Source organism: Pezoporus flaviventris, unplaced genomic scaffold (genome assembly GCF_033815535.1).
Source record: "Pezoporus flaviventris isolate CSIRO_AGI_PZ_B2104156 unplaced genomic scaffold, CSIRO_AGI_Pfla_v1 ptg000045l, whole genome shotgun sequence".
NCBI lineage: Eukaryota > Metazoa > Chordata > Aves > Psittaciformes > Psittacidae > Pezoporus > Pezoporus flaviventris.
In genome coordinates, this window is record NW_026892593.1 from 472,281 (window position 1) to 486,000 (window position 13,720).

The 13,720-nt window shown below is 36.6% G+C and overlaps 1 protein-coding gene across 5 annotated transcripts in view; it reads right to left on the minus strand.

Annotated features, from left to right (window-relative positions):
- The window catches only part of CPSF6 (cleavage and polyadenylation specific factor 6), a 34,459-nt gene that overhangs the window by 6,828 nt on the left and 13,911 nt on the right, over nucleotides 1-13,720 (minus strand). The window contains exons 3-11 of one of the 5 annotated variants that reach the window (XM_061467134.1): nucleotides 12,948-13,051; nucleotides 12,077-12,222; nucleotides 11,125-11,298; nucleotides 9,568-10,072; nucleotides 8,281-8,373; nucleotides 7,138-7,253; nucleotides 6,656-6,809; nucleotides 5,483-5,677; nucleotides 5,330-5,347 (exon numbers count right to left, since the gene is read on the minus strand). In XM_061467134.1, the coding sequence (XP_061323118.1) occupies nucleotides 5,488-5,677; nucleotides 6,656-6,809; nucleotides 7,138-7,253; nucleotides 8,281-8,373; nucleotides 9,568-10,072; nucleotides 11,125-11,298; nucleotides 12,077-12,222; nucleotides 12,948-13,051 (1,482 nt within the window). In that variant the 3' untranslated portion in view covers nucleotides 5,330-5,347; nucleotides 5,483-5,487. The remainder of the gene's footprint in view (nucleotides 1-5,329; nucleotides 5,348-5,482; nucleotides 5,678-6,655; nucleotides 6,810-7,137; nucleotides 7,254-8,280; nucleotides 8,374-9,567; nucleotides 10,073-11,124; nucleotides 11,299-12,076; nucleotides 12,223-12,947; nucleotides 13,052-13,720) is intronic. The other 4 variants (XM_061467132.1, XM_061467135.1, XM_061467136.1 and 1 more) reach the window with 4 other exon arrangements.

Genomic DNA, 13,720 nt, shown 5'->3' on the forward strand with positions numbered 1-13,720 from the left:
TGTTTAATAGTTATTTTCTCATTTAAAAGTTAGTTTATGCCAGAACATTATACAAATTAAAGCCTCGAACTTAAGTGATCAAACATTTTTGTATTTATGCAAGATGCAACTTGAGCAACTTCCCCCCCCAAGACAGACTCTTACAAAATCCAACAGATTTCTTATATATGTGAAGCATCTTGCAGTAGCAACTCTATTTTTCCCCTTTAATCCCAATTATCCAAATAAGCATAAAAAAGCTTTAAACAGCTTTCAGAGGTGTAAAAATACACAGTACTTTAAAGCTGTATGGGCATACACCTGTTGAGTTTTGTTATAGTGTAATTTCTGATATTTTCAGAGATTGAATTTCAATCTCCCAACATATTCACATTTCAGTAGAATGAATGATACACATTTGTGACTACATCCTAATACGTCCTAAGAATTACTTCATGTAATTCTTCATTTTATTCTATACACAAAAATACACAAAGCAAAAATCCCACAGAAAATAGTATCAGCTTGAAAGCCAAAACTTGTTTTAGCTTAACCTACATTCCAGAACATCACAAACCTCCAAATACTGTGATGCTTTAGCTATAACACAGTGAGAAAGAAGTAATTCCAGCTTGACTCTACATTTGTTTTTCTGCATGTAAGCCAAGACACAGATGCGATTCTGTTCACCATACATGTACAGACTATTTTGCCACCACTAGTACCTTGTTCCATTAGTTGCATATTTTTCCCCTATTATTAGTGTACTTACCTGGTATCTTTGTTCAATCTTAGTGTATAAGATTGACACCAGAATAACTTCCTGATTTTATAAATAATTTACATTGGAAGAAAAAGAATGCTCCCCAACTAGTTTCATTCATAGTATGTCTTTTTCCTACTATCCCAGCCCATCTATTCATCAAAAATAACTCATGAAGAGAGGTAGGTTCAGAAAACTCAATTTTTGGTTTACAAGTTGAAAAGATGTGAATTATTAGCAATATCTTTCACATTAATATATGAGGAAGACACAGGAAGGTAGATCAGGCTGCCACAGGAAAACATAAAAATGAAGATATATCATGTATCTTTCCCTTTTTTTTTTTCTTGGATAAAACCAAGTCTTAGTTCTCAAACCACAGTGAGCAAAAGGAAGAAATTTTTTTTTTTTTCTAATCTCTAGAGAACACTGCATCAAACTAATGTTTTCACTTGCAAATAATTTCCATTTCAAATGCTGTAAAGCCTTAAAGTTTCTTGGGGAACTTTCACACAGCTCAAATTTGTCAAAACCACTGATTTCACAAAAAAAAAAAAAAAAGCACAGGACATGGGGAACACAAATATATGTGTGTGTCTAAAAACACCTCAGAAGATACCAAATAACAGCAACATGGTAATGGAAAAAATTAATAAAAGTTACAGTTATGCATTTGAAAATAGCATATTCTCAGGTTTTTGAGTCATCTTATCTCACCCTCAAGAAAATGAGAGAAGTCACTGATACTTAAGCAACAAACTCTATATTTCTGTAAAGCACCAGAACAGTCTTAAAACAGTTTTTAAGCAGCACATGAAACAGTGGCACTGCTTGCCTCATTCACTCTGTGGTGCACTTCAGGTACTGAATCAGCTGCACAAAGAACTATTTCCCTGAGGAATTCTATATACAATAGAATAGTGCCAGCCCCACATATGTGCTTCTTGAAAAATATGCATTTTACAAAAGAGATGAAGAAAATAACATTCATAACAGCTTAATACTAAGAAGATCTGAAATAATCCTGGACAGGTAAGTATACCCAGGTCTTGAAAAATGCTAGCACGATTCACTGAAAATTCTGTTATTAACCAGAAGTTTATTATTAAACTAACTTACAAAAGTAGGCCTTTTCCTGTTAATTTACAAGTTTCTTAAAAAGGCTAATTTCATACTTGATGTTTAAGTGGTCATTAACACACTGTTACAGGACAATTCCTACTTATACAAGCAAAAATACAATGAGTATTACTTAAACAAGCAGTACCTTTTCAACTTCTACTGACAGCAAACAAAAAAAAAAAAACAAAACCAAACAACCATGTTACTTCTTAGACCTCTCCAAAGCTTGAACTATTTCAGAGAGAGCTGACAGAAGCTTTTGAAAAAGCGTATGAGCCTCAGTCTTTAGATTATTTTGCTTACAGTGGTTTGAGAGCAGAAAAATCAGAGGAAAACCATGAAATATGGAGTACACACTCTACATACATATCAACTGTTACAATGTTGTGGTTTTGTCTTTGCAATTCAGTCCAAATCCAGTTTAAATAGGAAATAATCAACCCAGTAACAAAAACATAAAATGAAAAATTTAACATTCAGCAGTTATAGAAATTCAGACAGATTAAGATTGGGACAATGCATCAGCTAGAAATACATCATTGAGTATCAGTTAAACTAAAAAAAAAAAAAAAGAAGAAAAAAATCTGTCTAAAAAAAGGAGTCAGGACTCATGCTGATGAAGTTACATTACTATTCTGTTTGTACACATTAATTTTGCTGTTAATCTTTCTAAATATCATCCTATCAGGTTCTTAGCATTCTTGACTAATACAGGTTAGACATTTGAGTTAAATCCAGTTCTCTTTTGTACCTACAGGCTTTCTAAAAGCAAAGGCAAGATGTTTCAAGGAAACATGAAGCATATAGTAATTCTGTGGAATGGATTATCAGCGTACATAAAGCCTTACTCAAGTGAAGGCACAAAAATCTTGCAACAATACGATTTTAAATAATGAAGTGTACAAACAGAAGTGTAAATACCTGCTATGGTACATCTAGACGTTTTAATTTTTAATAGAGTTTATTATTATAAACACATTTAGTAAGTTATTCCAATTTAACCCATCTCTATAAATGTAATACAGTACAAACTGAATTTCACTGTATACAAAAATGTTCACAATGGACCTTTAAAATCCTTCTAAACTTTAAAAAAATGCCAGTACAGTATCACAGTTATGACTACAGGTACACAGTAAGGAGTATAGGTGCCATTCATAGGGGCAGGCACAGAGGCAACTTCATGTTATCTGGCAAAACACAGTAATACGGGGAGTAACTCTTTTCAGCTCTGCTGATATTTATTAAATGACTGAGACTGTTAAATCCAATTATGAATATTAATCAAGGTAAAGAACAAAACAAAAAATGTATGGCAACATACACCTTAGTGAAAATGAAACATACAAACCAGAAGATAACTGTATTTCTTTGGGGTATGTGTGTATAAATACATAAAACCAAAAACTACAATAAAGCCCTTCTTCATTAAGACGGCAACAAGACAAAATGTTTACAACTTAACTTTAAAAAGAATATACCAAATGCTTTCATTTATGATCAAAATACTAAATTTGCCCTTTAAATCAACTTCCTAGGACCTATTTTCTTCTTTGCACAAGGTAATCTTACCTATGTTACCCCTCTGAAAGAGAAGTCACAGGACACAACAAAGTTGAAGGATATTGCATATATTAAGTCCCACCTAAACTGAGACTGAAGCCACAGTCTCATTTTAAAATTGTGCTTTGTAAATCATAAAATGCAACCTAATGCTATTTGATACCTTTTTTCTTGGGGTAACAGGGTAGGGAATCTGTAACTTGGCAAACAAATGCCACATCTACATGCACAATGCTAAACACACAGAAATGAAAGCTAGATTAATAAAGTATGCCATCCATGGGTAAAAAAAATTAAATTCCAGGTTATTAACAATTTTTTGTATGGCTTGCTCATCTCCACCAGAAGGAAACAGTCTGGAAGTACATCCAGCACCCAGCTCAATGGTTAACAACTGTTTGCAAATAACACAAATACTCGCTTATTGTAAGAGGTAAAAATCCAGGTCAACAAAAGAAACTATAATTACTTTTGTTAAATCTCTATTTTTATGTTCTGATATTTCACAGTTAAGAACCACAGTTGCTATTTTATGCAGTTCCAGAAATATTTCTATCAATCCATTTTCTATGACAAAAAGTGGCATTAACAAATATACTGCCAACTTCATTTCAGCTGCCACATTTCACCTTCCTATTTAAGCCCTTGACTGCCCTCCTTTAGGCCGGTTACTGTTTCATGTATCCCCTATTTGTATATAAACCCAAGACAACAACACACTTAACAGACTGGAGCATTTAGTATCAGAATTTGTTCTTTCCCAGAGGAGTCAGTAACACAAAAGCCTGACTAAAAATCTGATATTTAAATAATACAAAATTATATTTTCATTTCGGAAGATACTACATTTTATGTGATTTCTAGAAAACTTTCCTCTAACTTCTGTAAATGAGCTTCCCTGAATAAATACCACATGCAAATCTGAAAACTAAATCAGAAGCTAAATGTAAGAAATGGAAGTCTGGCAGACAGGCAAGTCTGCAAGCTTCAATTTTAGTGCAGATGTAGCGTGAAGTTTTAAAAAGAGAAAAGACCATTGCAGAGAAACTAATAGGTAGTTAATAGTAATTAATAGCTTTTTCCAATTGTCAAATATAAGGAATCATGGGTACCTTGAACTCCTAATCTCCAAAATGGTACAATACATGTGATGAACATTTCTATGTATTTTAAAGCCCTCAGCAGTACACTGAAATAAGCCCGCTACTTTGCGGCTATCTAGAGGGTTGATGCATGCAGATATATGAAATAAAAGAACACATTAGTTTGTGAACAAGAAAAGAAACAATCCTTGTGTCATACATTTGTTAACTAGTCCTCAGAAAATTACTATCACAGCGGGGGAACGAAAAATCAGGGTGGTTGGGAACAACTGGGTGTAAATCTTACTAAAGATAACACCTGAATTTAGCTTGAAGACAGAAGATACTGGCTGGTCACATTTCATCGAATAAAGAGCAAAGTCTGTCTGTATTTCCTGAATTTGGGGAAAAACTCACTGGGAAATTAAAAAACCAACCCAAAGCCAAACCAAAACCCAACAAACAAAACCCCCCTAGAGCCCACTGCCATACTTGTGCAAGGACAGCAACTGTATGTACACGTGTTCCCTAAACTGAAATAACACATGACATATGAAGAGCTAAAAGCTGCAGTCCTTACAAAAGGAGATTTTAAAATACAAATTTAGTATTTAAGAATACTAGTAAGAAATAGAACCATAAATTTCATATAATCTTATAAGTTTACAAAAAGAGCAGACATATTAGTCTGGCTTACTGCTTTCATAAAAAACTGCAAACATTAATACAACCTAAAATTAAAAAGGGAGCATGCAGACTGCACAAGAGAACCACACAAATACTCCCTCCCTCCCAAGACCAGTTACCTGTTGTTACTTACCTACATTCATGTCAGATGCTGCAAGAAGAAAGTGATTCAGTACATAATGCAGGACCACTTAAATGTAGACATTAATGGTCTAAACAATCCCAAACCCAAAGTAGTTACTTTTACTAAGACAGTAAAGTTGAAAAACATGAAACAAATGCTCACCTTCTTTAACGATGACGATACTCTCTCTCTCTGTCTCGTTCTCTGTCACGATCTCTGTCACGATCACGATGCCTCTCTCTTTCACGGCTTCTTTCCCGGTAATAGTCATCATGACGATCTCTACTACGTGATTTGTGGCGCCTACTTTTTTCTCGTGACCTACTGTGGTCCCTCTCTCTGGATCGCTCACGTCTTCTAAAAGAAATTACTTCATTAAATTTTTATTCATAACACAAGCCACCCAAATGCCAATTTTGTATTATGAGTATGGATTTGATCAAAAAAGGATACAAGAGAAGCAACTGTTCACTGTGATGCAGATATGTTTCTGTATATAACATGAAAGACAGCTGATATAAAAAGAGGTGACTGAGAACTCAGAGACAGCAAGGTGCAGAGCCACTAAAAAAGCACATCACCAGAACAGAGGATGAGAGGGCTGAAATCAGCTGGGGGAACACACCATACCTCAAATGATCACTACGACATGGCTGCTAATGTGTGCACTGAACTGCCAAAACCAGCTGTCTTTGCATTTTTAATATTCAGAGCCAACTACACTACTGCTACACTATCCTAATGAAACAGAACCTCAGTGTTTGTCTTGACACTGAAAGGGGTGTTGTTTTTAAAGAAATACCTATGTCTTATTTACGCTAGATAGAAGAGCACATGAATCTGAAATCTGCCTACTCTAGATTTTTAGGCTGACAAAGGACCACAAGCAAAAACCATTCTGCTCAGCTTTTCCCCCCCCAGCTCAAGTGTATTCCTACTGTGACTAGTATGGAGAAAACTAGTTTTAGGCAAAATGAAAACTGGAATCAAATATTTTCAATCTTAATTTTAAATCGCAAATTATAATAGAAATTATGGGTCTCTTAATTGATAAAGGACAATTCAATTCCGAAGTTTACAAACTGCAAGAGTACCATGTAGGAAAGGATATCAAATAAAACTAAAAGTTAAGTTTAAGCTAGTCAGATCAGTTTTGAGAAGAGGGTTAATGAAAAGGCAGCTAAGTTCAGGGAAACCCCTATTTGGTTCTTGCATACTTCTTGCGCAACTCAGCAAATCACTAAGCTTCGTACACGACTTAATTTCTTTGTGAACTAGTCCTGCACTACACCCACCCTTTTGTAAGTTAGGGCAGATGGAAGAGGAAAGTTTTACCTGGATCCAGAACCATAAGACTTGGACTCAATTCCATGAAGGCAGTCCTGGAGAGAGCTAATAAGTACTTTACAGCGATCATCTGCAGATACTTTGGACTGTTTAATTAAGGAAATTGCAGTTACCAAGGTCTCTATAGCACTTCCATAGTCCCCTGAAAATGACAGAAGATCATGATCAGAAAATGATGCAAATTAAACCAATGAATTTTATCTGTAATAGTATTACCATTTTAAGTCTCTTCTTCAACAGCCAGCCAGATAATTTACTGTAGAACCAAGTATTAGGATACTGTCCAGATCAGTACTCAGAAGGCATTCTCAAAAACTACCTGGATCGCAGTACAAAAATCAGTCATAGTTTGTACCTAGATTCAGCCTCCTTTTAGGAAAACATGGCTTCAAGGGCTGCCAGTTTCCCAACAGAGAAACCATAAACTCTTTCCAGTTGGGTAGCAAACACATTAATCAAGTTTTACTAACCAGCACTGGCATCTGATACAGCTCTTGAAATGGCACTGCTTGAGATTGCCCTATTTCTGTTCATGATTTCTTCAAATTCTGCTTCACTTAGAGGTGTCCTTGCAGCATCCATTTCTCTGCAAGCAATAAAATTAATATTTTAAAGGTTAAAAAAAAAACCACCAAAATCCCCACAACTTTACAAGATATCATTGCAGTTTTAACAATCCAAGTTTGCAACTTCAAGCAAAGTGACAAACAGAAAAGAAAGCAGGATCTGGGTTTGGTTTTGATTTCTGTTTTTGTTAAGGAACATGTTACAGTATAACATCCTGAAAGCTAAAAAATTAAAACCAAAGTAAAATAAAAAGGTAAATAATTCAGACATTGCTATATAAGCAGACTTATTCTTGTTCATCCCATCTATTTTAAAGATTCAGCAGCAGCATTCAATATTGTGCTTTACAAATACTTATAATTTTCAGAAAATTCTTGACAGTATGAAAATAGGTATTATCCCAATTGAATAGATGTGGAAATACATGTACATAGGCAATGCGACTTTGAGCAAAAGTAGAGATCATTTTTATAACAATACTGGAATTAGAACTATATGATCCTGTTTTCCAGATCTTAACTAAGACCAGAATGCTGTAACTTATGAAAAGCAAACATAGTCTATAGTATCTTTAGAACACTCAATTTTCTGAATGATACTTCAACATTTTACAACTTATTTTAGGGTTTTATTTCTAGTCCAGTTCAAGGTGCTCCAATTTGATCTCCAAACTGGTCACAGTAAGGAGGAAGCAATAAAGCAGAATCCTTGTACCCATTACACTTTTTTTTTTTTTACTTTAATCATTAGCTACCTGTATAGGGTTTCCACAGTAACAGAAGATAACCTATACAAAAACATTCCCAAAAGTTTTGCAGTGTCCCATTAGCCAGTCTGGGTATCATATAGAAAAATTTGGAGATGTGTTAGAAACAAATGTTGAGACTGGTAAACTGCCCCACTGCCTGGTATTTCAAGAACAGTGTTAGTCCTTCTGGTAGAGAGAAAATGCAGAATAATAAGCAATGCTATCCTCTTAATTGCAAGAAGTGGAACAAGATCCTATAGCCAGTTTAGCATAAGAGGAAATGTCTAAAAATTCATACCTCCCTGAGTTTTGAGTATTATTTTTCGTGTGCCTCCCATAGAATGGAATATGTAATTTTTCTCTTATGGACATGTTATTTCCAGTGAAACGCCTATGATATATAATTAATGACAATTTAAATAGTTATGGATTATAGTTTTAACATTATTAATGAAAAATACTGGACAGTAAATTATACTGTCCTATTCCCACTCCTTCCCTCCCCAGACATTCTACAAACTGTAGACAACCTTGATTTCTGTCCATCAAAAAACAATCAACACCACATTTTTTAATATTTCAGGCAGTTAAGCCAAATGCTTGATTTTCTGTAGTCTGTTTGAACATTGGATGCACAGATTCATGGGGGTTTTAAAACTTTGTCATAAAAGAAGAATCAAAACAAAGTGTCTTTGCAGAAAACATTTTAAGCAAGAGAAGTCTCTCATGCTAGCAGTATAATCACACCTCAAAAACCCAAATGTAACTTTGCAAAAACGTGTCTTTCTTACAATTTATCCCAAAATTTTCTGTGACAAATACAAATATGGTGAAAATCAAGAAACAGCAGCAAGGCAGAGATGTTTAAAAGGACAGATGAAAAAAAATGTTTCAACAAGATGTAAAAAACTTCACAAGTCAAGTCAAGACAGACTCAAGAACTCCATCCCAGACAAGATTAACCATAGGAACAGCCACAGCTACAAACACAGCATGATTGCACCAAATAAGCAGAAGCATCCTGACAGGAAAATAAAAGTCTTGCTGTAAATTCACACCTGGATTTTGAGACAAAGATTAACTTTGAATTGAAGCCTGAAATAAAAAAGGGGCAAGCAGAGCTGATGAAAGATGGGAATGGTATGAGTTTGGTATGGCACTGTACTCAACATACGCACATAATCAAAAAGGAGAACTCCAGAGCATTCTAAACAGACAGCCTGCAAAGCATGATGACAAAGGTGCAAGTCAGAAATTTAAGATAAGCACAGCCAGAAGCTGCTGCGTAAGAAGCGATATAAGTTTGCATGTAGAACACATGGAATGATTACGCTGCCAAATACAACAGTGAAAACAAACAGTTCAGAGCTGAGAAGTGAAGTGATTACTGATGCTGCATTTCAAAATTTTCTTACTACTACAAATGTGTGAGAGATATTTCAGTAAAAAAGGGCGAATCAGAAGACTGTCTGGATCCTTTCCAGACATATTTTTCATTATTTCTAGTATCTGCATTAAAAGCTAAAGTGCTTCCTACAAGAGGAATAAAATCTGCTATCAAGCACATTACACTGAAAGCACTCACCTTCCAGGTGGCCCATAGTCACCTCTGTCATATGGTGGAGGTCGACCATATGGATCTGTTGGAGGTGGGCCACGGCTGTCTGAAGTAGGTATGCCACTATTGGCAGGTGGGGGGAAGAAAGCTGGATTCACATGTGGTGCGGGTGGTGGAGCACCTGGAGGTGGCCCAGGGAGATGAGGAGGAGGAGCAAGAGTCAGGGGTGGCCCAAGAGGGCCAGGTGGACGAGGGGGAAATGGACCCGGAGGTGGAGGTGGACCCTGCTGAGGTGGTGGCGGACCTGGTGGTGGCCCATAGCCTGGAACTGGTGGTGGAGGGCCTGGAGGAAGTGGCCCAAGTGGAGGCTGACCAAAAGGCTGTCCTGGAAACAGAACTGGTGGTGGTGGACGGTCACCACGATTAGGAGGTCCAGCTAATGGAGGTGGGAGAACCTGACCAGGAGGTGGGGGGCCTGGGGGGCCTGGTGGGCCAGGAGGACCTAGAGGTGGACGTGGGGGAGTTTGTCCAGCTAAAATAAAAGAAAAAAAGAGAAACAGAGTTAATAAATACAAATAAAGACTTAATGAAATAATTCAAGTTCTGGGCTTTTTTTTTATTCTTAAACAAAACAAACACAAGAAACACCCCTCACTAAACAATCTGCAGCTCACACAAGACATGCACAGTCCCACTTTGGGTCCAGCAGTTTAGAAAATTTTTAACAGCTGCTTGACTGTCAATATCTGAAGAGAACAACATTAACTTGAAAACTGACAACTCACCTCTCCAGTCACATAATCACCTGCTATTGTTAGCAACACCCCCAAAATCTTACAAAAAGGAGAAAACACTGCCTCCTACTTACACCTGCAGCTAGTCGTTTATACGGGGCATAAGATACAACATGTATTAAAAATTTGGGAAAAGCTATTTTGGAGAAGATAAGGTAAATGCAGTACTCAAACCTACTTTCAGGTCTTCATTAGTGGTTTTTCAATTGTTAGTAAGCAATCTACTACCGAATGACATTTATTAAAAATACTTAAGCTGACATAAGAAGTTCACTGCAACACAAGCCTGACTGGTCTGCCATATCAGATACCTGACTAAACACGAACACTTCCTCTCCAAATTTGTTGTATTCAAAGAGCCAACTAACCTGTCACTGGGCACGAATCAAAGCTGAATTTCTGATGGCGTGCAAACTTGTAATGCAGTAAGGAAAATTCACTTTACACTGCAACACAGGCATACTCACCCCAGGCAGCAAATCTGCACTACACTGAGCTAATAGCAAGTTTACTTGCCAATAGGATCGATCCGCTTTTTTCATAGTTAGAAGTATATATATTGACACATTATAAAGACAGTTTCTAGAAAATGTTATTATATTGCTACCAAATTTAGGAAATAAGACTTGTTTGAATTTCAACAAAGAAATATTGTCAAATCCTACAGTCCAGCTCTGATCACTGATTACAGCACACTACTGAACTGTCTTGATCTTTTTAATTTCCCAAGTATGCCCCACTAATACAAGAAAACACAAATGAAACAAACTCTACATATGAATTATTTTACCTGGGAAAGGTGGTGGGGGCCCTCCTGGCCCTGCTGGTCCAGGGAATCTGTCTCCACCTGGAATGGCACCCGGAAAACGGCCTCGCCCTCTGTTACTAGGTGGAAATGCTGCACGCGAGCTTCCTCCTGGGGGACCAGCTTTACCTTCCCCAGACATCTGGCCAGACTGTGTGGCTGCAATGGAAAGGCAAAAGTGTAACTACGTAAATCAAAATAGGTGAAAGCTTTTCAACACTTGACCTAAAGTTTTATGCAATGATAAAGCGTGACCTTAGGAGCACCAACTTCTTCCTTGGTACCCAAACCCAAAGCATTTGGGGAGGAGTAAGTGCTTTGCCAAAATATGGCAGTGATCCACTATGCCCCATACTAATGAAATGGCACCTGGGGATACTGTCATTACTTCCTCTAACATAGCCCAAGGCCACAAACAATTAGGGCTGGGAGCCACAAGACAAGGTGCTAGAGAGCACAACACAGAATCCCCTTTCTCCATTCTGTCATAAGCACCGCTTGTCCAGACATCAGAATTTAGTCCAGTTTGTCCACAAATGTTAAATTTCTAAATGCTTCTGTGCTTTTTTGGTTGTTTTTTAAGATTACATCCACAAGAAATTGAGAAAGCTTCTCCAACTCTAAGACAAGAGTTTGGCAAACCTGCAACCTTCTGTCGGAGAGTGCTATCAGTGTATTATCAGCTCTTCAGTGTAGTAAGTGTTTTGTTTTGGCTTTTTGTTTGGTTGGGTGGTTTGGTTTAGGGTTTTTTGTTTTTTTAAATTCACTTTTATTTCAGGGCATCATCTTTAAGCAAAGATGCAACCTCATTCACCTGGACTGTAAACATTTTATAGCTATTTTAAACTGTAGAAATTATCACAAGCCGAAAGGAGAAACTGCCATGCTACTTGTGGAATAAACAGCTTTTTCAAGGCAACACATAAGAAAGGCTTACTTTTCCTTGACTGCATTTCAAACTGACTCAGAAATTGTTTATTACATGGAGTTACAACAGGATTCTGCCCATGCAATTCTCTTTTAGGCAACAAATCCATCAACTTTTTGGAGGATGCTTCCGATCCCACACCCACAAGGGCAAACCTGAAAGGGAGAGAAAAAACAAGAAGTTAACACCACAATTTTTCCATTTCCTGGATATCTTGAGGCCTCATGAAAAAGGTTACACACAGTAAACAAAAAAATATTTGAAAACTAGATACAAAATTGTCCCGTAGGCTGTAGTCCAGTTTTCAGAACAAATGAAATAACTCATTCTAGGACATAAGAACCACCAAAAGTACAAGATGCATCAAAATATATCACAAAGGCAGCTTTCTTGTGGGGTATCACTGTATATGAACTCATATGACCATATGACCATATTATTAAGCATTTAGCATGTTCTCATTACTGCTGAGGAGAGAGAAAAGCACATTTATGCAAAGACTAGGTTGTCAGTGAAAAAATGGGCTCAAGGACTCACTTTCAACAGTTAATGGAAAATAAGGATGTAAAAAAAGATTTAATAATGGCAGCTGGGGGAAGTATCACCTCACCATCACACAAACTGAAATCTAGGAACAGTCTTAATGAAGAGGGCCAAAAAGACACAACTCACAAACTAATGAGACACACAATGCCATCATAAAAATTTATGCCTGACACTTAAGTCACGAGTACAAAATAATATACACATTCATTGCTGCACATCAATAAAGATTATCAGTTCCCTTACTGATAGTTATGAAAACTGAAAACTCTTTTCCCCCTTTCTACCCTCCCAAACTTCAGGCCATTTGCAGAACAAACAAATGAGGAGTTCTTACCCTTTAGACTGGCCATTAGCACGGTTTTCAAAAAATTTTATCTCCAAAATATCATTCACCCCTAGTGAATGAACGGCTTCAGTCAGGTCTTCATCTGTTGTCCACTGAAAAAGATTTTTAATATTCAGTTATAAAAGCTTACCTAAAACACCAGGAAAATGAGAGCTAAGTTTTCCATGGATTCTTCGGGGTGTGTGAAGTTGGTCAAGAGGAATACTTTATTCAAGCTGTCAAAGTTTTCTGACTTTTGGCAAGCAGTCATTTGTACATTACAATTCTCAGAAAATTAATCTAAAAGATATACACACTTGGCCATATGGTATACTGTATGATTCCCTCCACATAGTACACCAATTACAGTATGCCCAAAAAAATGGATTTGGATTCAAGTGACTTTTCTGAGAATATAAGTCTTAAACTGGACTATTCCAATAACTTAGTTTTTCCACACCCAATCCATTTTTCCTCCCCGGTTCTATTATTTCCACACAAATGTCAATTTAAAACACCATATTAACCAGGTGCTCTTTATGAGAGCTTTGACTAGTGAGAGTTTAGTGAACTACATATTATGTGCACAAAATCAGCAAGATTTACAGACAAAAGGTGGCAAACTAGACAAAAACTACACTTAGAAACAACTGCTCCCACTTAACCAAACCTACTTGCTGTAACTTCCTGTGAATAACTATGTAACATTTAACAATTTCACTCATCCAAAGACACACAATGACACTAACACTTACTGTTTTTTCCTACTTCAGTAACTCCTA